Source organism: Apus apus, chromosome 2 (genome assembly GCF_020740795.1).
Source record: "Apus apus isolate bApuApu2 chromosome 2, bApuApu2.pri.cur, whole genome shotgun sequence".
Lineage (NCBI taxonomy): Eukaryota > Metazoa > Chordata > Aves > Apodiformes > Apodidae > Apus > Apus apus.
In genome coordinates, this window is record NC_067283.1 from 70,343,223 (window position 1) to 70,369,341 (window position 26,119).

Consider the following 26,119-nt stretch of genomic DNA (forward strand, 5'->3'; position numbering starts at 1 on the left):
TAGCAGGGCAATCATTCTTTAGATCAAAATGATTCTAACATTTCAAGTACCACTAAGAAACTAATACTGCCACTTCCTTTCCTTATTAACCACAGACCACTCTCTATTGGTTTTCTACATAATAACATTCTCCCCTGAGTTTTTGAAAGGCATGTGCCAAAACATGCGTGTGGCTCTGCACTCTGCTATATAGCAGGCAGTGAATGCATGTCAGGGTAAGGACACGAATTCTTGGCTCAGCACCCACTGCCACTGCACAGTTGACTGGCTTCCAAAGCATTGCAAGAGCAGCACCCTTCAACAAATGTGGCTTAATCTGTTGTGTGCCCACAGCCAAGATACAGCTCACAGCTCTGATTACCACTTCTCTGACTAGATATAGGAGAGGTAGACACAAAATAAAGTGACAAGAATTACGGGGCATGTGAAACAATTTACATATGAGAATAGACTACACAGATGAGGACTGAGATTGACTATGGAAAGTTACAGTTGAATAGTGGTTCTTAGTTTCCTCCCCATCATATATCCCCTTGTACAGTGGCTTTCAAATTGGAATGATATTCCTGAAGAATTTACCTTAGGTCGAGTTAGTGTGTGGAGAATGGTGACCTGGCTGATAGAGTCTACTTGCACTTCCAAGAGTCTTTTGACAAAGTTTTTAATACATTTTTTTAAAAGGAAACTAAGCAGGAAGGGGGTAAGAAAAAGGGTAATGGCATGGACATGTGTTTAAAAGATAGGACAATGAGGGCAACAATAAATGGGCACCTCTCAGAACAGAAGGTTACAAGTGCAGGGACCTGAGCTGTTGAAAATTATCTGGAAAAAGATATGAGTTATGAAGTTGAAAAATTTTGCTGATGATACAGACTACTCAGAAGTGGGGGGGACAAGGAAAGCATAGTGAAGAGTTCTGGAAAAATGGTTGAGTCACTGGACAATGAGATGGGAAGTGAAATTCAAGTTATGCAAAGGGGGTGGTAAACATGAGGAAAAAATATTGTCCTAAATCAATGCATAAAATAACGGCCCCTGAGCTGGCCATTGCCACAGATTGCCAAGATCTAGGGTTACAACAAATGAAAACATTGGCTAAAACAAATTGTATGTCAGAGATTTTTAGGAAAGGAGCAGAAAAAGTCATATGGATCCAAAAGTCACAGAGTTGACTCTGCATGAGCATCTGGTCCCCTCTTCTCAGTAACAAGATTGTCAGACTGGACAAGTCCAGGGAAAAGCAACAAAGGTGATCAAAGGTCAATGCCTGCTATTGGAGGAACTGAGCAGGACAGGACTCCATGGCCTGGGATGGAGATAATTTAGGGGAGGAGGTGATGCACATCTACAAAACTCTAGGCACCATGTAAAAGAATGGATGGGACTGATAACTTACTGTTGACTGCGAGGAATCAGATAAAGTTACTGGGAACCTGGTGTTTCACCCTCCTTGGTATGCCTCTCCACTCCAGTGTTTCATGCAAGGAAAAAGCTGACACGCTGAACTTTGGCAAAAAGTATTGGCTGCTTCAAGTTGGCATGAATTCAACAGAAGTCAGAAAAAAAGTTCAGAGCACAGATCTATTTGGCTTGGTAAATATAGAGAAAACATAGCTCAGGAAATCCCCCAAACTATAGTTGGAGCCCAGGACCAGTATTCAGGGGAAGTGCTTGCTCTTCCTGGCGTATAACCACTGTGGTAAAAAAAACTTGGGGAAGGACAATCCTTGTTCTGTCCTCACACAACCACTCTTCTATGCTTACATTATAAAAATCCAGTCTAATACAGGCACTTAATGCTACAATGTGGGAGTTTGTATGTGTCTGTCCAGTAGTGTCGAAAAGTGTGTCTTCATCATATAGGTCAGTCTGAGATTCTCCATAAAACAGTTAAACCCACTGAGCTCTGTGATTGATCCAATACAGCAACAGTTGGTTTGACAGTTTCAACTTCTGCTTTCGTATTCATTTCCTTATTTCTTGAATAGTCTGGTAACTGACAACGGTGAATGTAAGGATGATTCCTCTCCTATACAATTTCAATATTTGCATTTGTCCTTCAATTGCTCTTAAGATAACTTAAAGTTGTTTTCCTTAAGTCTTCTAGGCCAGAATCTGATTTCCTCACAACTTAACACGCATAGTATTTTCCATTTTACTCCCTTTCACTTTCTTTTTCCTATAGAAGAGTTACTGAGCCAAAGTAAATTTCTTGCTGGTCTAACTTCAGACTTTGACTCATACAGACTGAAGCAGACAACAGCTGCAACAGCTTAGGGCAGCACTGCTTCCAGAGGTCTGTCTCTGCTAGAGGTGCTCCATATGGTGACAAATGGGAACATATGAGTCTTGCCCTGCAGCAGCAATTCTCAATCTGGTGTATCAGTTTACGCTGCCACTCCAGAATCTGGGCTCAGTGTGTTTATTAACCAAATAGCCCTTTAAGAAACATAAGGGTGGGGCATGACAAGGCTTCTACAAAGAATATATGGCAGATGCACACTCTGTGTGCAGAGGCCTACACATAATTTGACAGTGACTCAGAAGACGTTTTCTTATTCAGGCCACATTCTTTTAATATCAAAGTACAAAGCCAGCTGTGAGGTAAGCTGATCAAATCAAGAAATTGTGTAGCTAAGAGAGAAACCCACCCTTTGCCATACGCAAAAAAAGGGTTAACAGCTCTCAAGCACAAAAATAATCCTGCTCAACTTCATGGTAAAAATCATGCATGTTAAAAGCCAGACAGTAATTTTATCCCACTAGGTCCTGGCTTGTAGACACATGGTGCTCCCAAAGGTTTTTGGGCAGGCATTCTGTCTTGCCAACTGCCTGTGTGGGATATGCCAGAAGGAATGCACCCAGCCCTCCAGATACAAACAGCAATACTGACCAGTGTGAAGGGGCAGGGAACAGATAGGAATCCTTGCAGTTTCTACTTAGGAAAGCAAAAAAATTGAACTCTTTCATTTTAGGAAACTACATACTTTCCAAATAAGAGCTTCATGCTATAAAGGCAGGCAATGCATGCACATACTGCTATATGAAATTTGTGGTTTGGGTTGTTTGTTTTTGTGGGGTTTTTTTGGTGTTTTTTTTTTGTGTGTGTGTGTTGTTTTTTTTTCCCGTTTTCTGGTATCTCTTATAGCTTTAATATTGCTTTGTAAATATGTGGAAAAGCCTAAGGCTGTCACCGAGGCTTTTCAGCTAAGTCACTCTGCAACTCTGCGTCCTTATGCATGATTCATGATCTGGCTTTGTAGCTCAAAGGCACAAGTGTCAAGCTCTCATTTAAAAGAACACGATTGTCCATAACAATTTCATAATATTCCCTGGCACATAAAATGACGGGGCAGCTGGTACAGAAAGTGTTAAAATAAACCTGACAATGTATTTTACTGTTTCATAAGAAGTAATGCTATAAACTGCAATTAAATACTGCTTGTGTTATCAACCACTTGCAGGCAGGACATTACTGTTTATATGAGCAAGAATAATTCTTCACAGAGATTTACACCCATCGTTCAAAAGAATGCCTCAGGAATCAATGAAGATAAATATTATATTGTCAGTTAAGCTCTTAGCTGTAGTACTCAAGATACTTAAAATACATTCAAATCGGGACATTAACATTCAGATATTGAGATAAGGCACCACCAAAAATGAAGAAAAGAAAATCTTCTCTCTGTAGTCTTGTACCTGAACATTACTTGAAATACCACTCCGGAGAGCAGTTTATGGGTTCTTCCTTCCAAAGACTCTTCAGACGCTGGGCCCAGGCATTCAGCATCTCTTTCCTCTTCTCCTCAGAGACATACTCCGGAGCAAAGCAGATGTGAGGTGCAAGGACTTCGACTCCACAAAAGTGCATGATTCCATGCTGGACTCAAAGCAAAGAAAGAGATGCCTCAGGAAATTGTCTTTCATTTTCAGTTCAAGAATGTGGAAGATTTAAATCTGAAACTGTTTCTCTGACCCAATGTAAGACACGTTCTCTAAACTTGTGCGTTTATTAAGAGAAGGGAAATAAATTGCAAAAGTTCATTACCTGTCCTGATCACTATTGATGGCTAGGTATTAGGCAGAATGATATACAATACACTGAAAAATAAGGTTAACTTCATTTATTCTGCTCTGTGGAATTTCTTTTTTAAGTGCTATTAAACCAACAGAACTGTTCTCTTTGCCTGATACATGCTATTAAATTTGCAAGGACCAGAGACAGCCTGAAGTTCATTGTAATATTTGGATTTCCACAGATTGTTCCTGAGCCACAGTGTATTTCTCATCTCCTTTTAAGTATTTTTTTTTTTAACCTTTTGCCTCTGGCTTAGCCAAACAATCCTGAATGAAGGCCAATGCTTTTCAAACCATCTCAACTTGCTATTCTCCCTGTATTTCTGAATTCACAGCTATATTTCACATTCTTTGTTGTGTTAACTCTGCAGCTAGACAGCCTCACAAGGGCAGACAGTGAGTAATCATGATGGGTAGGAGAACAAAGAATTTAAGCACATCCATTGTATTATATCAAGAAGCAGGTGGCACAGTTTGCCTTATCTTACAGGAAATCCTGTAACACCAGAGAAACTTAAAAGGTTGACAGTGTAAGCTTTTGCCAGATTCCAATCTGGAGGAAGTGGCACAAAACTTTGAAACTCTGTGAACTTTTGAAGTCATCTCAAGATTTGAGGGCCCAATTTATAACCTGCAGGTGCTTGAACCTGACAACTATACATTATTACATTGTATTTAACATAAAAGAAATAATAATACAACTATTAAAATAATCAGAATAATAAAAATTATGCTAACAACAACTGAATATTCACATATTATACCTGCATGGGCCACAGGAGATAGCGAATATCACCGCTGATACCTCCTTTTGTGTACATCTCTTTGCTTGCTCCAGTGGTAAAAGAGAAAAGGGCTAGTTTATTCTAGAATTAAGAAAGCAGCACTTGAGTTAGGCATGTTTAAAACACAGTGACTGAATAGTTCAAGAGATACTCAAGGGAACCCAGACAACATAAATTTCTGGAGGAGGTGGTGTCCTCTTCTTGCCTACACCTTATGTGTAGGGGCAGGCTCTGAGGCAAAGATTGACAACACACTAGACAGTGGACTGTGTGTCAGGTTTTGGGCACAGACTGGTTAAAAAGGAAACATTACATGTATGATATCCTTGTATTAAGCAGGGCTGACCTTTGCCCTCCCCTATGCAGTGTTCGGAAAACTGTGGCTGAAAAGTGCACTGTTACTGAGAATATCTTTATTCCTGTCTCTCCTCAATGCAGAAATTCAATGCTACAGTCCCCTTCAAACTGGAGCTTGCCTATCACTTGCCAAGGAATAATTATTACCCAGGTGTTCTAACCCCCTTTATTTCTTCTGCTTCTGTAACTATGGTATTAGCCATGGCCTTGCAGGAAGGAACGTCTCTGTGCCAGGACACAGCCCTGTGTAATCTGCCAATCCATGGAGAGATGTCCCGGTGCAGAGATGTCCCAGTGGAAAGCTGGCAGTAGAGAGTTGTTCTAGACCCTGGGCTTGTGCTCAGCTTCTGTCCTCTCAGTTTTAGATTCCATAATTGAAATAACATTTTTCCAGTGCAGTATCCAAACTGCCTTGAGCCTGCACTCATCATGCAGCTATGATAATTGGAGATTACTCCTATTCATCTCAGTGAGGCAGACAATTCTGAAGTTTAAGCAATATGGAATGTTTGGAATTGTTAAGGTGATCAGTAATGACAGAGATTAATATGGAGTGAACATAAAATGTGAAAATAATACTGTTTCTGGATGCTGCAGTTGTTACCAAGTAAGATTCATCAGACAGTGGGTCAAAACTTCCCAAGGATATTCCCAGTGCCACAGAGAATTAAAAATTTATGAATTGTCATCTAGAGATACTGATGTTTCCTAAATTTTAAGCTACAGAGAAGAAAAAATTGAAATGAGATAGCTGGGACAGAGGCTTGTGCACTGGGTATTTCTGGTTTCTGATTAAGTTTTATAGTTTCATTCCAATCTTTGACATCTAATCCCAGAACAGGATCTTGTCACCTATTCTAGTATGTCACTCATTATGGATTTGTGCAGTCCTACAGTGGCAGGAAGAATGACAGACTACAGTTTTAGGAAATGGATTGACTTAAACCGTTTGCAAACTGTATGCCATCCCAATACATTTTGATATGCTTGACAAATGATAAAGCCCATTCTGTTGGCCCACTAAAAGTCTCTAGGAACCACTGCATTCCCGTTACTGTACTACCTTTCAGAAAGTTTTAACAGGCTAGAGAGTTACTCAACACGTTACCAATGCATTATTTCAGGAGAGCATAAAGTGAGAGCTTTAAACAAATACAATGGAAAAGAAAGACCAATACCCCTGAGAGTATTGTGCGAATCTTGGTCTTAACAGAACAATCTCAAAAAACATACCTTGAGCAAACCGGAATCATAACAGTTTGGAAATTCATGAGCAAATCCTTGGACCAAGACTCTGTCCATCCAGCCCTTCATGATTGCTGGCATGCTGAACCAATACAAGGGAAACTAGGCAAAAAGTAAATTCCCTTGTTAGCACAGAGAGTCCAGGCCATCCTTAGGCCTGGTCTAGAGGCCAAATCCTATTATCTTTACCTGTTCAGATTTCATAAATGCCTTCTTCCAGCTCTCTCTTGAGGGAGAAAGTAACTATGCTTGAGAAAAATCACTGAAGTGCTTTCTGTTTGTAGTAGTCTCAGGTACATACCTGAGCATCTATAGCACACTAACACCATGGTGTATGTTAAGGCTTCCACATAAACTAAAGTTGGAATATGATGAAGCAGGAAGGTGCCATTTAATTCAAACTTAAGACTGTACAGAATTGCGTCTCCTATTGCTGAAATGCAAAAGAAACGTAAGATCTAATGAATGTTGTCAAAATGGACACAGAGAGCCTAATTACCAGGACTGACATCTGGTGATCAGTTCTGACCTGACAGTCTGCTGACAAATGCTGTGGGATCCTTACTTTCACACCCTGCTGACATGATGACCCTGAATCAGTTTATTGACACGAAAACTTCTTTACAGTAGGACCCTCTATTTCTAGACCATAATTTTAACCCATGGGACTAGAGCTTAAAAGTACAATGTCTCATTTGCATTATCTTGAATGCTTTATGGACTAATTCTAAGACACGTCACTATCCCTAAACCTTGGTACACATTGTAGTACAGAAGAAATTCTGTCAAGGCTTAACCTCGTGTGGCTTAATTCAAGGTAGAGACAATGTGGAAACTAGGCAATCACCACTATTTCTAGAAGTAATGAGTTTAGTCTGTAGTAAATTTTAAATTACTTTATGGTGTCTTTCAGAGGCTTTTTCCTTCTTTTTTCTACTCCAGAACATATTAAACTCTTCCTAGCATCTTCCTAGAGACAGAAAATTAAAAGCAACCACTTCCTTCAGGGGGTTGTTTTATTATACTGATCTCAGAAGCAACAGTGTAAAAATGAAGACTTACAGTGAAATGCTTAATTGAGATATGGTCACATACTAAATTTAATCTAGAGTCAGACATCAGAAAATATATAGGCTACATCTAGGGCCAATGGTCACAAAAACAAATGTAGGGCTAAGATTGCCTTACATGCTACCTCTCGGACTTGTAGACATGGAGAACAGGGCTGGCACAGTGGCAAGTCCAGATAGCGCTTCTGCAGCTTGGCAATAAATGAGGACAGTCTGGTCAAGGAAGTCCGAATTCCCTGAGCCTGCTGGCTGCTCCCAGCTGCTCCCCAAAAAATTAAGCCTTGCTTTGCTTTCTGTCAGCCTCCTTGACATCTGTGGTCACATACGTCTCTGGGCATTCAGATAGGAAGTTTGGCCTAGTGTTGGTGAATTACTGCATTTGCTGTTGCTTCAACCTGGGTAATTGTGCTATTGAATTACTGGATTTTCTGCTGTAATGACCCAGATAATTGTACTGCTGATCTATACTTGTTACTGTACCATTATTTAGAGATAAAAAGTACACTTCGAAAGCTGTAGGTCTGGTGTTTGTTGCTGTATCCCAAACTTTAACTCGGCAGGGCTGCCTTAAGCCCTTACACCCATTTCTATGAGCAGATCTGTGTTTGCTTTGCATGAACTCCAAGACAAAATGATAACATGGGATGGTTCTTGTATTGAGAATTATGGTATTATTTTGCACTCAATACTTTCTGGTGTGAGTTGCTCAATGCAATTGATTTAGAGTGCAGATAGTGTGAGGACCAGTTTTCACAAAACCTATGCCATCAGACTGCTTCTGAATGTTAACTTTTAAGTGAAGCACTGCTGTGAATTTTACTGAGGTATTTAAAGGTTCTAATTTCAGGCGCCTTCCTGCTCTCAAAAAATGCCAGTGTGGAGCCATTATTTGTGTGAAAATCTCATATCTGTGCTAGCACAAATAAGGCTCACACATGACTTGGTACTTTTTGATATTTTCTCAAGTCCACATCATATCAGGAAAATGCAACACCTTGAATTTACTCCACTGGATACAAACTATTTTATATTGGTGGCAGAGCTACTACCTCTTTTTACTCTGGCTAGATTCAATGTCCCTAATGAAATCTATAATCTTCTCACTGCTGCTTTGCTTTTGTTCAGCCCCGTATATCATAACTGAAGTATATTTTAATACAATCTAAAATAATGACCTGAAAAATTAGTAAGTCTGCTTCCTGCACCTTCTTTTGCTCTTCAATCACATCATCAGACAAACCTCCTCTCTTGTAAGCTTCCCATACCTCCATGCCATAATTAAACTCTTCTGAGTTGTGCAAGCAACCTGCGGGTAGAAGTGAACAGTCATTCCATGCCAGGTTTCTAGCACTGTAGCCAAATAAGAACTAAATACATGTTGCAATCTACAGTTCTCAATTGAGTTACTGCTTTCGAGTCCCCCACCCTGCTTCCTGTTTTGTTTTGGGTTTTTTTGGGGGTGGATATTTAGCATCATCACAGCTGACAGTGATTTGATTTTAAATTGGAGAGGAATTTAATACCTCAGAGTACTAAAACCTTTCACTATTCTGTAGCAACATGTGAAGTGCAATAAAAGGACCTAAGCTTGGCTTGAGACTCTGGTGATGCAGATGGTTGATTTAAGACATTGTAAGATAATTTTGCCAATTGCTCTGTCTCTGCATTAGGGATTGCAGAAACCACCACAGTCACAAGCATGATGTAGCTGCTTTTCAGCCTCTGTAACTGGGAAACTAAGCAGGGGCTGGGGAACCAGTACTAGCCAGCTCTGCTGACTCCACTATAGTTGGGCAAGCTGATTCAAGTATGTCTGAATCAGACATATGCATTCATTCTGCTGATTCAACTAGTAGATCATCAATTTCTAGCAGAAGAGGGAGGCAGTAGCTTCATAAACAGAACTCTAGCAAGTCATAGAACAGTATCTGAGAGCGTTTATCACCCACAAGAAGCTGGCTTCAGAGACTGACTGTGGACACATGCTGATCCATTTCTGCCTCTCAGTAAAGACACTATAAGCTAAGGTTCATATGCAGGAGTGCACATTTAGAAATGCTTAGGTCAGGTCATTAATAAGTTTCTTCTTGTTTTTGCCAGTGCTTGCATTAGACCTGTGCTGTTTCTTTTTGATTCTTGTTTTAAACTGAAGAGTTTCAGCTGTCACAGGTTATGTTATGGCTTTGTGCTTCCTAACCTGGAAAATTACTGGAGCTAAATGTTAGCAAGACCACAATGATATATCACGTAAGTGTAACAAGAGCATCACTTTTTCTCAAGCTTAAGTGCATAATCTAGTCACTTTTAGTAATCATATACTACCAAGGCAGCCAGGAGATGTCAAGACAACTCAAAAGTCCAAGCACTTAAGTGTGTGGAGTTAACTTGCAGAAAGCATTTGTAATCTTGTTTGTTAAAAGAAGGTTGCTCTTGGAACATCTTTGCAGTTGATTTCAAATACTGTAAAAATAATATTTTCCTTCCTTTGCTTTAGTCTAAAGGCTAAATGCTCTTTTACAAATCTGTACTATAGAGATAATTTTTCTGATTCAGGGGCCATTTCCAGTGATAAGATTTATTTAAATGATACTTGCTGGGTTCCTACACTGACATTTCTTAGTCAATGCTAACAGAAAATAAAAAGCTGGGTCTTGTTAACAAAATAACAGCAACTATTTTTCAGAGTGCACGTAGCGTTCTGGGTAGGATAGACAAACTGAAAGTTTGACTCATTATTGTTGAAAAACGTGTATTTTAGCTAGTCTCACCAACAATGTCATTTCTTGTTGCTCTTGGCTCAAACTGCATTGCATACAAATCAGACACTGTGACACTGCAGCCCTGCTTGCTCAGTTCCTCCACAGCAACCTTTTTCAAAGATCCATTCATGGACTTGGGCTCTTGATGTGCATAGACTATCAGGACTTTCCTCCCTGGAGCCAGAAAGAAAACCAAAAATACATGTGAGTATAGGAGGCTGCTACGAAACAATTTGTGGAACCAGGGCCTGCCTGGTCCTTCCTTTTCCTTAGTGTGTTTTCCAAGTGGCACAAAAGCAGTGAAAACAGAACGACAGCGGCAGCATTTGACTCCTGCTCAGCAGCAATGCATGACCCATGAGGAACTCATCAGTGACTGCCCCTCATCCAGAAATTCTGTGCTCTAGTGGGCTTTCCTAGCTAGGACTCAGTGGACAGTGGGTGCCTTTCCATAGCAGGTCACGCCACCCCTACATCAGCACAACCCGGTCTCTCCTCTTGTGTCAGCATTTGTGTTCATCTCATTCCACTGCTCCCCCCAGAAAACTCGCCAACAACAGAAAAGCAAAAAGGTTGTCTGCTGGTTTAACCCCCTAGGCTGGGTCAGATAAGCTACAGTGCAAGTGTGACAAGCAGGCTGGGATAAAAGCAGTGCCAGCTTAGATTCTCTCAAGTTCTGAGAGCTGAGCATCTTCCTTCTGCAATGTTGGATGCCCTCATCTTTCAGTTCCATGCTGTGCAAGTGGTATCGGGGTAAACGTTTAAGATGCCACCATAACACCTCAGCATCATCACAGTGGCTTAGATAGAAAGCAACACGTTTTTTTCTCCTAGATGTGAAAGCGAGCTCTCTAGTGTATCTAAACTGCTGACAAAGCAGATTCAAGGTAAGCTGTGGCAAGATGGATACGTTGGGATGGGGCATCTTAAACTGATGTAGCAAGGCCTATCGGTGCTTACACAGCAAGCATAGCACTGCTTACACAGTACACAGACTATTCCATTTTAATAATTCTCTAAAACAATGAGGTAATTTTTTAGATTTAGATCACTGAACACAAGGAAAAGTGAAATACTTCTCTGTGATAGTAGTTATTTATACACAAACAGAGAAAGGCATTTCCAGGGATTATTTAAAATGACTAGATCTGCAAAGCATGCAGGTTTTGGTTCGCACCTGCCAACACAAAATCTCAGGCATTTCTTGACTTCCCTTTCTCCAGGGCACACAGAAGCTATACAGCCCCGAGCACCATGAGGGTGACAGGTGAGCTTAAGGTGACAGAGAGAATTATTAGAGCCTGAGCCAAAGACTTGAAGAAACAATACCTCATTTTCAACCTAAATTATAAGGGCTGATTATTTCTCCAGTGTGCAGTGTCCATGAGAGAACAGCTTTGCCAAAAAGATTTACAATCTGTGTAACAGTCAGATGCTCTAATGAATTTAACACGTATAAACTATTTAAAACCCTGCTCTGTAACTTACTCTGGAATACCAAAAGGAGTCACCTCTCCGCTGTTTCACTCTCAGGAAACAGGCAAATCAGTGGCTGGCGATGACACGAGATCACAGATGCTGTAATTAATTCTGCAAAGCTGCCGGTTTGTTTCCATTTCAGTGAGGCCAAGGGCTGGAGTTTTCAAAGGTGCCACTTGCTGAAGTAGTTTCAGTCATTTGCAAAGGTAATACCTTAGTCCCCCAGCTAAACGTTACAGACAGGCCACGGAGCGGTGTGCCTGAAGGGAGCAGCATTTCTTAATTCTGAAACGTCCTCTGGTTTCTGGACTGAAAGCTGCAGTCTGTTTTTTTTGTAGCAAAAAGCATTGGCTTTGTCTTCCCTCGGTAGCCGTTCTTACCTGCCATGTCACCGAAGCGCTCAGTAGCTTCTCTCCGGAGAACCTGACACGGCCTGTCAACTCGAAGGACAAGTCCGTGCCTGGGAGGAGAAGGCGATACGGAGACAAGCGCGGCGTGCGCTCCCGCCGCCGGCGCTGCGGGGGCGGCTCGGTGCGGGGGCGGCTCGGTGCGGGGCCGCCGCGCGTCCCCAGTGCCACGGGTGCCCACGGAGAGCCGCACCTCGTCACCCCGGCGGGGAGCCCGGGGCGACTCCCCGGCCCGTACCCCCTCCCTCTCCTCCCAGCGCCGGGTGAGTTTTAAACTCAGCTGCCGTGGGGCCGAGCTCCCCTGTCGGTCGTGTTCTTCCAATGAAGAACCCGAGGCAGAAACCGAGTGACTGGGACCCAAGGTCTGGGAAATAAATGGCCGAGCTCCCCGCGTCGTCGTGCGGGGAGTGGGAGGAGCGGAAAAACCTGTCTGCAAACCTGGCCCCGTCTGCCTTTTTCAGCTGCTGTCGGGGTCGGGGGAGCCGCCGTGCATCCCCCAGCTGTCTTCAGGGGCTTCCCAGGGAGAAGGGGACACAGATGGTGCTGCAGGCAGCGGGGACAGCCCTGCCTGGGAATGAGCAGCCCCCCCCTGTGCCAGAAAGCAGGGACACAGCTGTCACTCACCGACGTGTCGAGCAGAAAACACGAGCCCGGAGTCCGCTTGGCTGCACTCTTCTGGTTACGCAGGAAGCAGCACGGTAAAGAACTTTGCAGGGACCCCAGAAACTCGGGTTAGATAGTTCAGTTCCCCTCAGGTGCCGTGACTTGTTTTTGTCTTTTCATCCCTTCTGGTAGCAGAAATAACGAGACCTTCTGGCAGAAACACTCAGTGTTTAAATGGCTAAGGGCTGTTGGTGTTTAGGATACTGATAGCAGGTAGAATTCACTTTTGTGAAGAATGAGCAAAAAAGAGGGAAGAAGCTGAAATGGATGTAGCCCTAAAACGTTGAGTTTTATACAGGGTGTATTTTATAGCTCATAAAAATGCTCAAACCAAAAATAGGTGTTTTCCTTCATTTTTTCCCCCATGCATAAGGTCTATTTATAAGACGGATGAAACTAAAGGAAAAATGCTAGTCATTTATATACTGTACCTAGGTTATATTATCTGACAGACTATTTAGTATGATGCCTCAGAGAAACAGTAAAGAAAAAAATGACACCGTTCCTGTGAACTTTCCTCCACTCAAAAGCTGTTGCGCATTAGAGTATTTCCAGGGAGTGTTTTTTTAGTGTAATTTTCATTTTCCCTACTTGCCTCCTCAGCATTCACCCTGCATTGGAAATTGTTTCTTTCCGGACAACATCAGGGCCTCTGCCAGCATGCAGCCCCCAGCCTGGGGTCTTGTGTCCCTTCCTGTTCTTCTCCCCTCCTATCAGGAGTCTGATGAGAGCATATGATGGCTGTCACCCAACCTCCGTGTCCAAGGCTTTTTCTGGGCTGGGTGGGAGCTGACACATGCTCCATCTTCTTCTGACATGGAGTATCATGGCCTGAAGTTGCACCAGGGGAGGTTTAGATTGGGTGTTAGAAAGAATTTCTTCACTGAAGGGGTTTTCAGGCATTGGAACAGGCTGTCAGGGGCTGTGATGGATTCACCATCCCTGGAGATATTTAAGAGTCATATAGATACAGTACTTAGAGATATGGTTTAGTTAAGGACTTGACACTGTTAGGTTAGCTGTTGGACTGGATGATCTTGAAGGTCTTTTCCAGACAAGGTAATTCTGTGATTCTGCGATCAGAAGTGTTCCTGGATTTCCATCCAGGTTTTGACAGAGCTCCCAGACTCACAATTATATTGTTGTCTTCTGGAGGTTTAATGTAAGGAATGAGCATAATATGTGTAAAGCAAATGACTGATTTTCTCATGGAGCTAAAAAAGTTTCTGTCCTCTTAATATATATTATCGTCATATATATTATTAATGTTAACAACATTTGAAAAGGTCTACCTGAATATAAAAACAGCATTAAAAAGGGAGCATATTTTGTGGAGGAAGGACTTCAGAAAACACATTAATGATGAATCAGATGGATAGATACTACATTAAAATATTTCACAGGTGTATGGAAGAAAAGATTGTTTACTAGCGGTAAATAATAGGCTTTTAAAACTGGAAAATACTGTAATATTGTAGGTGTGCTTTGTAATTTTAGACAAATGAAAGCTGTAGTCTCAGCCTTGAGGAGTTTATTAATTTGAAAAGCATAAAATAATTCAAATTTCTCCATGTAAGACTGACAGCAGTGATCTCACTGTAGAGGTGCCACACCTCACCTCACCCCTCCCATTCCTGAGTAAGGTTGTGAAAGTTTACAGAATTGGTTCCTGTGTGAATTTCTAACATATCCTAAAGTACCTTTTTCTCAAATATTGTTGGAATGATCTCTAACAATTTTACAAAATTAAAAAAAATACTTTCATGTTTGTCTGTGGCTAAGACCTATTATAAGGATTCCAGCAGCCACATCTAGCAAATTCTTAGCAATCTTCTGAGCACCTTTTAGTTTTTCAGAGCTCTTCAGAGACTTCTTTATGAAGCTCAAATTTCATAGTTTTAGGGATCTGTTTATTTTTGCTGATTGGGCAACTGTGTGGGACAGTGTCAAGTTTCTTTCTCTCCTGCTTCCCTTGCTTCCCCTGCCTCCTTTAAAGTGAATTAGCACTCAGGAAATTGTTGCAGTAGCTCAATTATCCTCTGAGATTTTAATTTTGCAGGTTGGGAATGTTTCATATTACCTGGCTTGGTGTGGGTTTGTTTGTTTTTTCCCCTTCCCATTGCATTTGTAATCTTTCTCTCTAGTCCTCCTTTGCAATAGGAAAACATGATTGATTTTTTTTCCCCATTAATATTTTCGTCTGTCTAAATTACTTAATTGTTACTTAGGAATGAAAAATGCAGCTTTAGCTAAACTTGGAGAAAATTCTCTGTGGCTGCCAGTCATTCATGAACATTGACCCAGTGAGCCAGACTTTGTATGAAGTTAGGATATTTATAGTTTCCCTGACTTTCAACTGACTTGAACTGTTTATCTCCCTGCCACAAGACAGATAACATCAGAAAATGAAAATTATCATAGTGATTCAGACCAAGGGTCCATCCAACTTAGTACCCTGTCTCCAATCCAGCTCACAAGTAGATGGCTAGGGAAGCGTAAGAGCAGGTAAGCATGTATGATACTGACCCCACTGGTCTCAGCCTGCAGCTGTCTTCAACAGTGGCCTGGGTATGTTGAAGTTGGTTTATATAGTAATCTCCAATTTACCTTTCTTTCAAGCACTTTTCCCAGTCTCCCTATGAATCTATGCCAATCCCTTAAATGTGCACTACCCTTGGCAAGGACGTCCTCAGACTCGATTCCTGCTGTGCATCTGGTTCCTATCAGCTTCATTTGATGCCACTTAGTTCTTGTACTGGGGGTACTGGTGAAGAATCAGTCCCTTCTCATCCCCTCTGTCCATTGGTGATTTTGTGGATCTGCATCCTGTGCCTCCTGAACTACCTTTTTTCTGGACTGATGAGTGTTCTTCAGGGGGTCTTTGTTCAGAAACTGCTCTGTACTTTCAGTCCTTCCTGCTGCTCTTCTCTGCCCTTTTCAAGTTCTGCCTTATCATTTCTAAAAGTGAGGAGCTTTTGTTCAAAGTACTTTTAAAGTCCTGTCTTTTTTTGCCAATAAGCTTTTCTGTTCTATTCTCAGTAATAAATATCTACTCTTACATTACTGAGTTTAGTAATAGAAAATGTCCCTGATCATAAGGTGTATATAACTCAGCTAGAAACTGGGAAGAACCAGTTCAGTGACTTGTCCAGTGGCTATGCTTTCAGAGATCTGCACTTCCTGACTGCATAGCAGTCCCTTTGAACAGTGACAGGACATCAAAATATTGTCATTGCTTTAGTAAGCCCACTTCAAAGATGCTGTAGTGGTGCAAATGTAATGACATAAGGGATTACAGTCAACCTCTCTCTTCTTACTCTACCCCAAACTCATGTAACTGCACTCCACTTAGTTAGCATGCAGGTGGGATTCTTCTCTCCTGATTTTAGCTGTGTAAAATTTAGGGCATTTAGTCTAAACTTGCCCTAGAGCTGAAAGTTAGTCCCTTTCACATGCAATTCCTTTCATGTGCTTTTGATGCTGGTGGAAGGAGATCCACCAGCTGGCATACAGCAGACATCTAGGTGGCTGTGGTGACAAGAATACTGTCCTCTCCTAGAATGCTTGGACTCCCATAGCCTTTTGAGCCCTCGCTATTGTCAGTAAAGACCAAAGTTCTCCAAGTGCATAAAACCCAGATACAACATGTCGAAGGGTAAGGAAATAAGGGATATTTTCATATTTTACTACTACATCAAGGCCAATACTGTCTGGCACCGAGTACTGCAAGAGTAGCATTTTAAAATACTCGAGGTAAAATAGTTTAGGATGAGTCAGGAGCTATACAACAGAAAGCCCTCTGCTGGGAAGTATTTAGAAAGGGCCTAATGCTTATTGCTGTGACAGCACCAGCAAAATTTATACAGCAAAAAAAGTGCACTAGTAGTAGTAGGAAGACTCAAAAACTGCAAATAACAAAGTGGCTGCAGGGAGAAGGAACTGGGTAGAGTGGCACCAAAAGCTTGCACTTTAAAATGACATGAGTTTTTCTGGTCAAAACTGTGATATACTAACTGGCACAGTGATACAGAGACGTCTGTGGCACTACTTCCTGTGCCATGCTGCTTTGTGAATAGACAGAGACCTTTGTTCCTCAGACATGTCTGAATAATACCTCCTACAGTGGCATCCTGTAAGCAAAAAAGTTATTTGTTAATAGGGGGTAAAAAAGAAAAGGGTCAAACCACGAGCATCTCAATACCTGAAAACAACTAAGTGCTTTTGTTTATGTTCTCTTCTAAAATCTTGCAAGCATTGAAATAAAATTTTGAGTTGATTCAGGAGAAAGATAAGACAATCCTGCATTTCAAATACTGTGAAGAGAGAGGAAATAACTAACACATTTCATTACTCCTCCAAATTATGTCCATATATGGCCTAACTTTAAAATCTGCATGCTAAGAATGCATTATTGGATATTATAATAAGACTAATAATATCATTATTGGATATTGTAATAAGAACTAAACTGCTCTGAAATAATCAGGTTTGTTGCTTCAAGCCAACAATGAACTGAGTCATCAACAATAAAAAACATCATAGATGTCAGTGTAAAGAACAAATACATACAGCACTTAAGTTGACTGATTCCTTCAGCAGCTGAACTAGATTAGCATTTTGTTTTCTTTTTTTCCCTCCACTTCATCAGATGACACGCCACACAATTTTTTAGATCCCTCATATCTTTTGTATAAATGAATGTGGAAATGCTAGTATAATTTGTGTGTTAAGTGTGCAGCTTCTATATAAGGTTTTCAAAACGTGGGTTAAGTTGCAAGGTACAGTGATCTATTTTAGAAAATAAAGGCATTAGAATATCACTGTTCAGGAACTATTTTAGCCTTCCTTATGCCTTTTCCCAGGTTTAATGCAAAGTTTACGGTATGCATGGTTCTTTCTCTGCAGTGGTACATGAAGGTTCAAAATGTCATGTATTTAATGGGTATCTATTGTGCCCTCTAGCGCCCAGTGCAAGGGTTCGTCTTTATGGCAGAATTGCAGCATTCAGAGAGGACGAGGTTGTTAATCTTTAATGCAGGTTCTGTCCTAGAGGAAATATTGGTGACAAACTTTTGTCACCAGTGATAATAAGGACTAAGGCAATATGGTACTAACGAACCTTTAGTATAGGAGAAATGCTATTTGATATTAGTTTTCTGTGAATATTGCAGAGAACATGACAAAGAAAGAAGAAAGATAAATTGAGTAGTAATACCCTACAGAAAATATCTTTGCATCAGTCTGTACCTCCATATGTGTCACAGTAGCACTGTAGTTATTCCTAGGCATCTTTTGCCAGGTAATAAAGGTAACAGTTGCCCTCATATTGATTTCTCTCCTTAAAGCAGAAGAGTTGACAGGCTTGTGCAACAGGAAGGAAGGAAGGAAGCAGGAGGACTGTGTGACTAACAGCCTCTCACTGTGACCTGTTTTTCTTCTCAGTCTCGTAGGGAGTGAGAGAAATTGAAAACTATAAACTCTAGGGTTAACAACTCTTTGGTATCTCTAAATGAAAAGCAAGCCATCAATAGTGATAGTGACTGGGGAAACAATTCCTACCAGCTGTTTAGCTTGTTTTTACACCCTATGATGTTAAATATTTAGTACAACTAAAATAATAAATTAAAGATGCAGTTAAGGCTTTTATGTATTTGAAACTTAATTGCAGTGTCTGCTAGCAGACTTTTGGCAGGAAATAAGGGGACTAGTTTATTCAAGTACAAATTCTGGGATACATAAATTTATTACTTGTAGATTAGTAATTTCTTCTGTACTTTTTGTTTGAGAAGTCTGGCTGAGACCCCTTTGAATACAGGCTAGAATTGTAAATCTGACTGTAGACTCAAAGTTTGTGTGTAAAACACAGCAGATCTAGGATTTTCCTTTGCATCTGAATGATGAGAATCTGCCAAGTATGACTGTTTTTCTTCACCCCATTTGTGATGGCAAAAGGCAGTAGAGGGTGCCAGCACTCTCCCACAACTTCTTGTGGAATTGTTCATGTAAATATAGAGTGGAATGAGTATTACCTGGTATCTATAGAGGTAATAAATATGCAGTTTGTTTCTGGGGAAGGCACTTTATGGAGTATTTGAACTCAAATTGTCAATGCATTAGCTGAGGTATTAAAAAAAACAACATTAATACACTTAAGCACAGTTTTCTGAGAAGGTTCTTTAAAATCTGCTTATATTTTGCAGCTCTACCTGTTTGATTTTGAACACTAGCTCCAAGCAGAATTTTAAAGTATATTTTTTTCAAGGGATAGGTAGAGGAGGGAGAAAGTAATTTTTTTTACATCAGTAATTCTTTGCTTAAATCAAACAAAAACTTGGGAGACCTGTTTCTACAGTCACTACAGTTCAAAGTTACTTTCTATCCCAGATGTAAGGTTTATCTGTTACGGAGAAAAGGTCAAACATCAAGTGGACGCTCTGTTTTCGTATTAAAGTGGATGCTGCTTTAGCTTTGAAAAGTGAGGCTGGAAACGAGCCCAGCTGCTGACTCAAGTCTGTTGTGGTGGGGAATGAACATAATTCCATAAAGGTGGTAAACTCTAGTTAGGCACCAGCAGGTACATAAGGTGCTGCCTCTGATGAGTCCAGTGATGTGTGACATGCTGTATTTCAGAAGTAAGTAATTTTAGATACTTTTTTCAAAGGGATTTTTGCAGGTTCCTCTTACATGCTAGGGTACTTGTGTGAAACATCTGCTGACAAGTCCCTCCATGCAGCAGCAATCTACCTGGTGAGAAAGCAGCAAAATGAAATGGAGCACCCACTTGCCCAGGGTGCCATGAGATCAGCTTGGCAAGGTTTGTTATGGGACATACCCATCACAGGAAGCTGGCTATTGCTTCCCTGTGGCTCTGGAGTCTTCCATTGACTTGGGATCAAGCTATAGTAATGGGTTCAGGTCTTGTACATGGAAGCATCCTCTTGTGATCTGAATGCTAACCATCAAGGTGAAAAAGCTATCAAAGCAAAAAAGTTTTAACACACAGTCTCCCTCCCAGGCTCAAGATAAACAACCTGATGTTGCAAATAATGAGCAAGTCAGTGATGATTAGCTTCAGAACAAATCCAGCTACTTAGGCAGTGTTCAAAAGCACATTTATGCACAGGACATAATTCGAGGGGGAGGGGGCTTCTCTGGATTTCTGCCACACGAAGCCTCTCTAAGGCTTCAACAGGAGCAAAGAAGCATTTCGTTGTCTTTTAAGAGTCCTGACACTAAGTAATTCAGCTAGTGGTGAGGGATAGAAAAGGAAGGACGGTGCTTGACTGGCCGAAGCCCAGAGGAGGGTGCTGGGGAGCCGAGAATGGCACCGTTCAACGCGTGGATTCTCCCCCATGCCCTGTGCTTTCTCCTGTTTTGGTGAAGCTACAATCAGTCCAAGTCTTTCTTGTGTCAGGTACTGTATGCAGCTGGATGCTCATCCTACACATGTCGTCTTTCAAATTTATTTCGTTACTCCTTTTCCTTGTTTCATTTCTGTGTAATTCCGCTGAGCAGCTCTTTTGTTATCTCCACCATCCTTTCTTGGGCTATTTTATATGTCAGACAAGGAATCTGCATATCTTGAGTTTCACCTGTACATTTAATAGTTTCCTCATCGAACAGATATTGTTGCCATAGCATTTGATACAAACGAAGAATAATGATTTATATTGTATGATAGGCTAATTGATGCTGAGAGACTGGTGGAAACTCAGCAAAAGAAACAGCCACCTCCAGTCTATCTATGTGCAAAATTTCAGTCCTTTAACCTGTTCTGCTGGCTAATCTGTTATATTTAAAATCCACCTGGAGCAAACTTTCTACTTTAGATTTGCCCAGGAGTGCTTTAGGTAATGACTGTGTAGTGTGAAACGCAAATCCCTGGAGCCAGAGCTGGGATCCAAACCTGTATCTGCACTAACAGGGCCAGCCACCAGGCTACAGCCTTGCTCTGCGAGAGCTGCTGATTCCTCAGCCCTGTCCTGCAGATGGAAGTCTCTTCAGCCTGGGTGTGACCTGACTTCACCCCCTGCTCTTCTGCAGTATCATGGGGCTTGGGGATTGAGGTGCACTGAGGTGCACTCGGGTTTGGGGGGGAGGCAGGGTTTGAATTCTAGTCTTAATCGTTAGGCTGTCACATAGAAAGGGGAAGATTAAAAAAAACCTGGCCTGTGCACACTCAGGGAAAGATACGTGCGGACTTCTGGGTGTGGGATTGTGGGGGCTGTGGGTAGTTGTTCACTCGGACTGTGCCGAAACGGTTGGGGGAAGCAGATGATTCAAGACATATTCCTGAAACCACTTGCTCTTGTGTTACTGTGTCATAGCTGCAGGTAATCTGCCTCTCTGTGGCCCTGTGACTCCCAAGCTCCACAGGAAGCTTCTTTGCCTGGATGTCCTTGTAGGCTCTTCTCTGTTCGCTGCCCCAAGACAGGCTGCAGCCAACCAAGGGGCTGTCCTGGGGAGCAGCTGGGATTCAGTTAATGACCCCCTGGAAAGTGGCTGCTGGTATCCCAGCCTCTAAACTCTTGCAAGGTCATGGTCCAAACAATGCCATGGACTGCTCACGCCTGCAGCAGCCGTGGGCTGTGGTGCTCACAGTTTTGATGCACTCGGACAAATACAAACTTTTATAATGCTAAAGATATAATGTAAGCCTTTGCAGGCCTGGAGCTTTAACCTGTTTGATAGCTACTCTACCCCCCTCAGGACTGCAGTCATCAGAGGTGTGAAAGGGTAGTTTTAACAGAAATGTAACGGCTGCCTATGTATGCCTACTCCTCTTGCACAGAAAAGAGAAAGGCATTTCCACAGAAGGAGGTGTCATTGCAGTAGTCATGCAGAACCTGGCATAGTAAGATGCCTTGCAAGGTGAAGTATTGCAGTCTTACAGACCAAGCAATACAAGTTTTTGACAAATGGCAAAGTGGAGTTATGTAATATTACATATATGTATGTATGTAATATTACATATTAATACAAGTTGTTAATTCAATGATTTGCATGAGCTTAGTGTTTCCTCTTTGAGAGCTCTAGTTTGAGAAATACTGATTAAGTTTGTTCCTATAACGTGAACTAAAATCACCTCAGTGTGCCCCATTGGTTTAGGTTGCTTCTGTGCTTGATCTGCATGACAGATGGGGAAAAGACTTAGTGTATGGTTCAGAGAGATCTGCCCCATGCACTAAGTGGCTTTAATCATGTAGCTGTATGCATACTTCTGTCTTTTTTAAATATTCTTGTGGGGTATCCCCATTTATGCCCAGACCTCCTACACAAAAGGCACAAGCACAAACTTAATTTTCTGCAGCACTGTAACCAGTCGTGCAGATCCACCACCACTGCAACAGCGCTGTCACATTTTCGAATTATTTCCTTACTGTACATCTGCAGTGCCTGGCCCCTTCCCCTCCTCCCCTTTTTTCTCTGCTACCTGCAGTATTGCAAACCCCAAGAGCAATGAACAGTGCTGAGAAATCCCCCGAACTCACTTAACCGTGTAGCTACTCAGTGTAGCTGTTGCAGCACTCAGCATGTGCATTGCTTCCCCCCTTGGTTTTTCTGACGTTTTCTGTGGCCTATCATCATTTAGCATCCTGAGTCACACCACCTCACAAGCCCAAATAATTTGTTCTGGGATTAATTACTGTGGTTCATGGGCTCAATCTGAAGAGCAGTGTAGCAGTTGCTGTACATTAGTCAAAGCTGACAAAAAAAACCTCAAGTGGGAAACTGAAAAAGAGGTGAGCTCCTCTCCCACCTTCCTTCTCTCCCTACGAACTCAAACAGTCCAACTCAGTGTATTTTTGTATAATGAGACATCATGGTCCTTTTTTTTTTTTTCTTGGAATTACTCTGTCCCATAGCAGAATCCCTCATTACTGCAGTTTTGCCTTGTGGTAAGATAGCATAGCAAGATATGTTGTATTATTTTTTTGTGGTAGTGATTGTACTTGGAGAAAATTATTTTGGTTTAGAGGAAGAACAGTCAGGGAGATATGTGCAGGACTGGGAAGAGAGAAGTCTTCATCTCTACCGCTGACAGTCTTTTTGGTCAGAGGAAAGTTGCACAGACTCTTGTTTTGAGTGCTCATTCATTTGATATGGGTTAGTTTCTCTCGAATTTGGATGCCTATTTTGAAAAAGATGGGGGGTACCAAAGGGCCACACAGCCCCTCTCCAGTGGATTTATTAGAAACCCATTGGCAGCACACAGTTGTTAAGAGCAAGCTCAGGTTGGGCACCGAGAAATGAAAGGCTGCTTTTGAAAAAAGGGCTTTAAAGCATTAGTGTTATGACAATGCTATCATAAATACTTACTTTATAAGGTGGGCTGGTGCCCAAGGTGAGTAATTTAGGACCGTGCAGGAAAAAAGGGCAACCAAAACTTCCACGGCTGTTTCCCAGTCTCTTTTTCACTCCTGCTTTCCCTCTGCTCCAGCTGGTTGCAGAAGAGACATCATCTGTGTTGCACCTTCCCTGCTGCTGCTGTTGCTCTGGGCAATCACAGTCCACCTGTGGTATGAAAGCTGATAGGATCATGCCCCTCTGTGTGAGAAATGCCAAAGGGTGATGAAGCTTGGACACTCCCTGCTCAAGGATAACTTTGGTGTGATGGAGCAATTTTATGTTGCTTCATGGGAGAGCTGTAAATTATGATGGTGGTTTTGACTTATCCTAGGAGATCTTGCTGCCGCACAATACGGTGATTTTTTGACCTGATTTATTTTTTTTAACTGCAAGAAAGGATTTTTTAAAATAAACATTAATAGAAAGATGAGAGAAATGGAAACAGGAACATATGCTACATGTTCCTGGTCTGTGTAAATGCATCATGGAATGGTTCTTAAAAAAAAAAGAAACAGTAACAGAAACATCTGTGGATAACTAGCCATCTGCTCTATTAGTGATATTACTGGAGTTGAGCAGGAACATTTAGCCTGGGACTAACAGAAGCCAATTTCTTCTTTTACTGTTTGTCTACCAAAACCTTTAACTATGATCCATCTCCACTGCTCTCCTTGAAACACCTATACTTCATGGCAGGTTCTTCTGTAGCAGTACAGGCAGACCTGCATAATACTGTGTACCTAATACGATAGGGTATGGATGACACTTGGTTTCTTCGGGATGTTGCTGTAATAAAAATCATAGGACAAATAGTGAACTGCTTGCATAACCTCCTAGGTATCAGTGGTTACACTGCAGAGATATTTAGTCAAACCATTCTCCCCGGCAATATGGTCTGAAGTACAGCATTGTTTTTCAGGCCTGCTGGAAACATGCCAGGCTTTTGCTGAGCTTTACGTGTGCTGGGGCATGACTTGGAGTAAGGCTGTGTGAATATATTGCCCGCAGTGTGCACTAATTCTCATAGTTTCATCCTTTTTGATGTAGTGACTCATTTCTTTGTGTGCATGCACATGGAAGGTAGTGCTCCTAAAGCTCTTATGGTTTCTGATGTGGGTTGATACTTGACCTGCTAATGCCAGTGTCTTCATTACATTGCTTTTGGAAAGTATTGTTCTTTAAGACAAATTTAAATTTTGTTTTGATTACCATATCCACCTTCCTTGCTTGACTTACCACCCTGGAGCAGTATAAAACCTAAAATCATTCTTTCACTATGTTGAAAGGTCTCTAGAAAAGAACTACATCTTAATAGTTCATGTGTCCCATAGCATTGATTATTTGCTTTCCCATTTTCACAATACAATTGTATTTTGGAAAACTACCCACTTACATGCTAGGATTCATTTATAAGATTATGAAAATACCATTTAGGTTGTTTGACACAGATGTGGAAATGCATGTTTGTCTGTCTCTCCAAGATCTGTCTATGCAGGCACCTTACTGACAATTTTTTGTGTCTGTATCATCATCACTCAGCGTCACCTCCTGTTCACCTTTCCCTAAACCCTGCCAACAGCTCTTCTTGAGGTGGCCTATCTGTGCAATGAGAAGGAAGCAGCAGTGGTCTAGTCAGATGTCAAACGTGCATCACTTTTTCCTTGCCCACAGCAGAACTTGCAGGTGATGGCTGTGCAGAGGAATAGTTTAGCTTGAAAAGTGTATTGCACAACGTACCTAACCCCTCTGCACCAGGCATCTTACATAAAGGAGAAGATGGCTCAGAGCCAGCAGCTTCTAGCAGAAAGCATGACAGTTGTAGCTGTGCTGCCAAGTGTGAGAGATGCTACTCAGGAAGTTTTCCTCTGGCTTCCCCTAGGGTTAGAGACATAGACAGATCCAAGGGCTGAGCAGAAACATGTACATCTGGGCTTTAAAGACTAACTCTGTTTGTCCCCAGATCCCAAGATTTCACAATATCATGTGCCAAATCTTACTAATAATTTTGGTTCTTAAACAGTGGGTGTGTGGAGAGAAATTATTATATAAGTGATTTCATATAACTGTGAAAGAAGAAAGAAAATGAGCCTTTACTTACCTGTGTACATGATATTCCAAACAGACTTACCTTTGCTGCCTTCAGAGGTAGTACTGGACTAAGAGGAAAACAGCTGTAGGCATGAAAACCAAGAAAAAGTCTTCAGTAAGACCCAGAATCAAAACCAAACAACTTGAATGAAACTAAGACTGTGAGTCGTAGCTGTAAATCTTCACTACTGAATATAAATGAAATAATTGTTTTGTTAACAGAAGGCCTCACCCTGACTTGGGCACAAATCTTCACTTACCCTCAGTGGGGTACAAGGTTTAAGCATTTGTCAGCTTTTACTATTTAACAGCCTGTGTTTATTAGGCGAAGGTACGTAGTTCAGGTACTGTTTATGTTACAGACATAAAAATCTTCCATTTTCCTGGCAGGTCATTCAACATCAGAAGTCATCATACACCATTCATTAAAATAGCTGTGCATCTGTGTACATAATTACTGCAAACAGTCTAGGTAGAGCTGCAAACATAGACACTTCCTTTATAAAAGAGAAGCCAAAAGATTTTATCCCAGTTTTTAATGAAGTTATATTTCAGTGTCTGTATTCCAGAACCCTTTCTTGGAAATGAAGCCGTATTCAGAAAAAGCCTCTCATCTGTATCCTGTCTTTCTAGTTTGAAAGATGGAGGCATGAGTTGATCTTGTTGGGATTTGAACTTCCACTGTCAGTAAATCTAACATGAACCTAGTGACAGAACTTTTCTAAGTACTTGACTTAATACTGATCCCTGTGAGTGTGAAAATCCTACGTAGTGAATTGATTGCATCAGACTGCAACCTTACAATGTAGCTACTCATTTTACAATGCTGGCCTGCAAAA

General features: G+C 41.4%; 1 protein-coding gene across 2 annotated transcripts; it reads right to left on the reverse strand.

The window, feature by feature from the left end:
* Positions 1 to 3,544: 3,544 nt before the first annotated feature.
* NQO2 (N-ribosyldihydronicotinamide:quinone reductase 2) lies at positions 3,545 to 12,861 on the reverse strand. Of its 2 annotated transcripts, XM_051611679.1 has the most exons (7): positions 12,804 to 12,851; positions 12,153 to 12,232; positions 10,303 to 10,467; positions 8,710 to 8,840; positions 6,453 to 6,566; positions 4,842 to 4,943; positions 3,545 to 3,880 (listed from the first exon to the last, which is right to left on the reverse strand). In XM_051611679.1, the coding sequence occupies exons 2-7, from the start codon at positions 12,157 to 12,159 to the stop codon at positions 3,707 to 3,709; spliced, it is 693 nt and encodes a 230-aa protein (XP_051467639.1). In that variant the 5' UTR covers positions 12,160 to 12,232; positions 12,804 to 12,851; the 3' UTR covers positions 3,545 to 3,706. The 2 variants fall into 2 exon arrangements, with proteins under 2 accessions (XP_051467639.1, XP_051467640.1); XM_051611680.1 differs by lacking the exon at positions 12,153 to 12,232 and having other exon boundaries at positions 12,804 to 12,861.
* Between the last annotated feature and the right edge of the window lie 13,258 nt (positions 12,862 to 26,119).

What these genes read in the sequence shown, in the direction of transcription:
- NQO2 (XM_051611679.1), bottom strand. An exon ending in ATGATTCCGGTTTGCTCAAG is followed by an intron (nt 4,944 to 6,452) that starts GTATGTTTTTTG and finishes TCTTAATTCTAG; the next exon opens with AATAAACTAGCCCTTTTCTC. An exon ending in ATCTCCTGTGGCCCATGCAG is followed by an intron (nt 3,881 to 4,841) that starts GTATAATATGTG and finishes CTTTGAGTCCAG; the next exon opens with CATGGAATCATGCACTTTTG.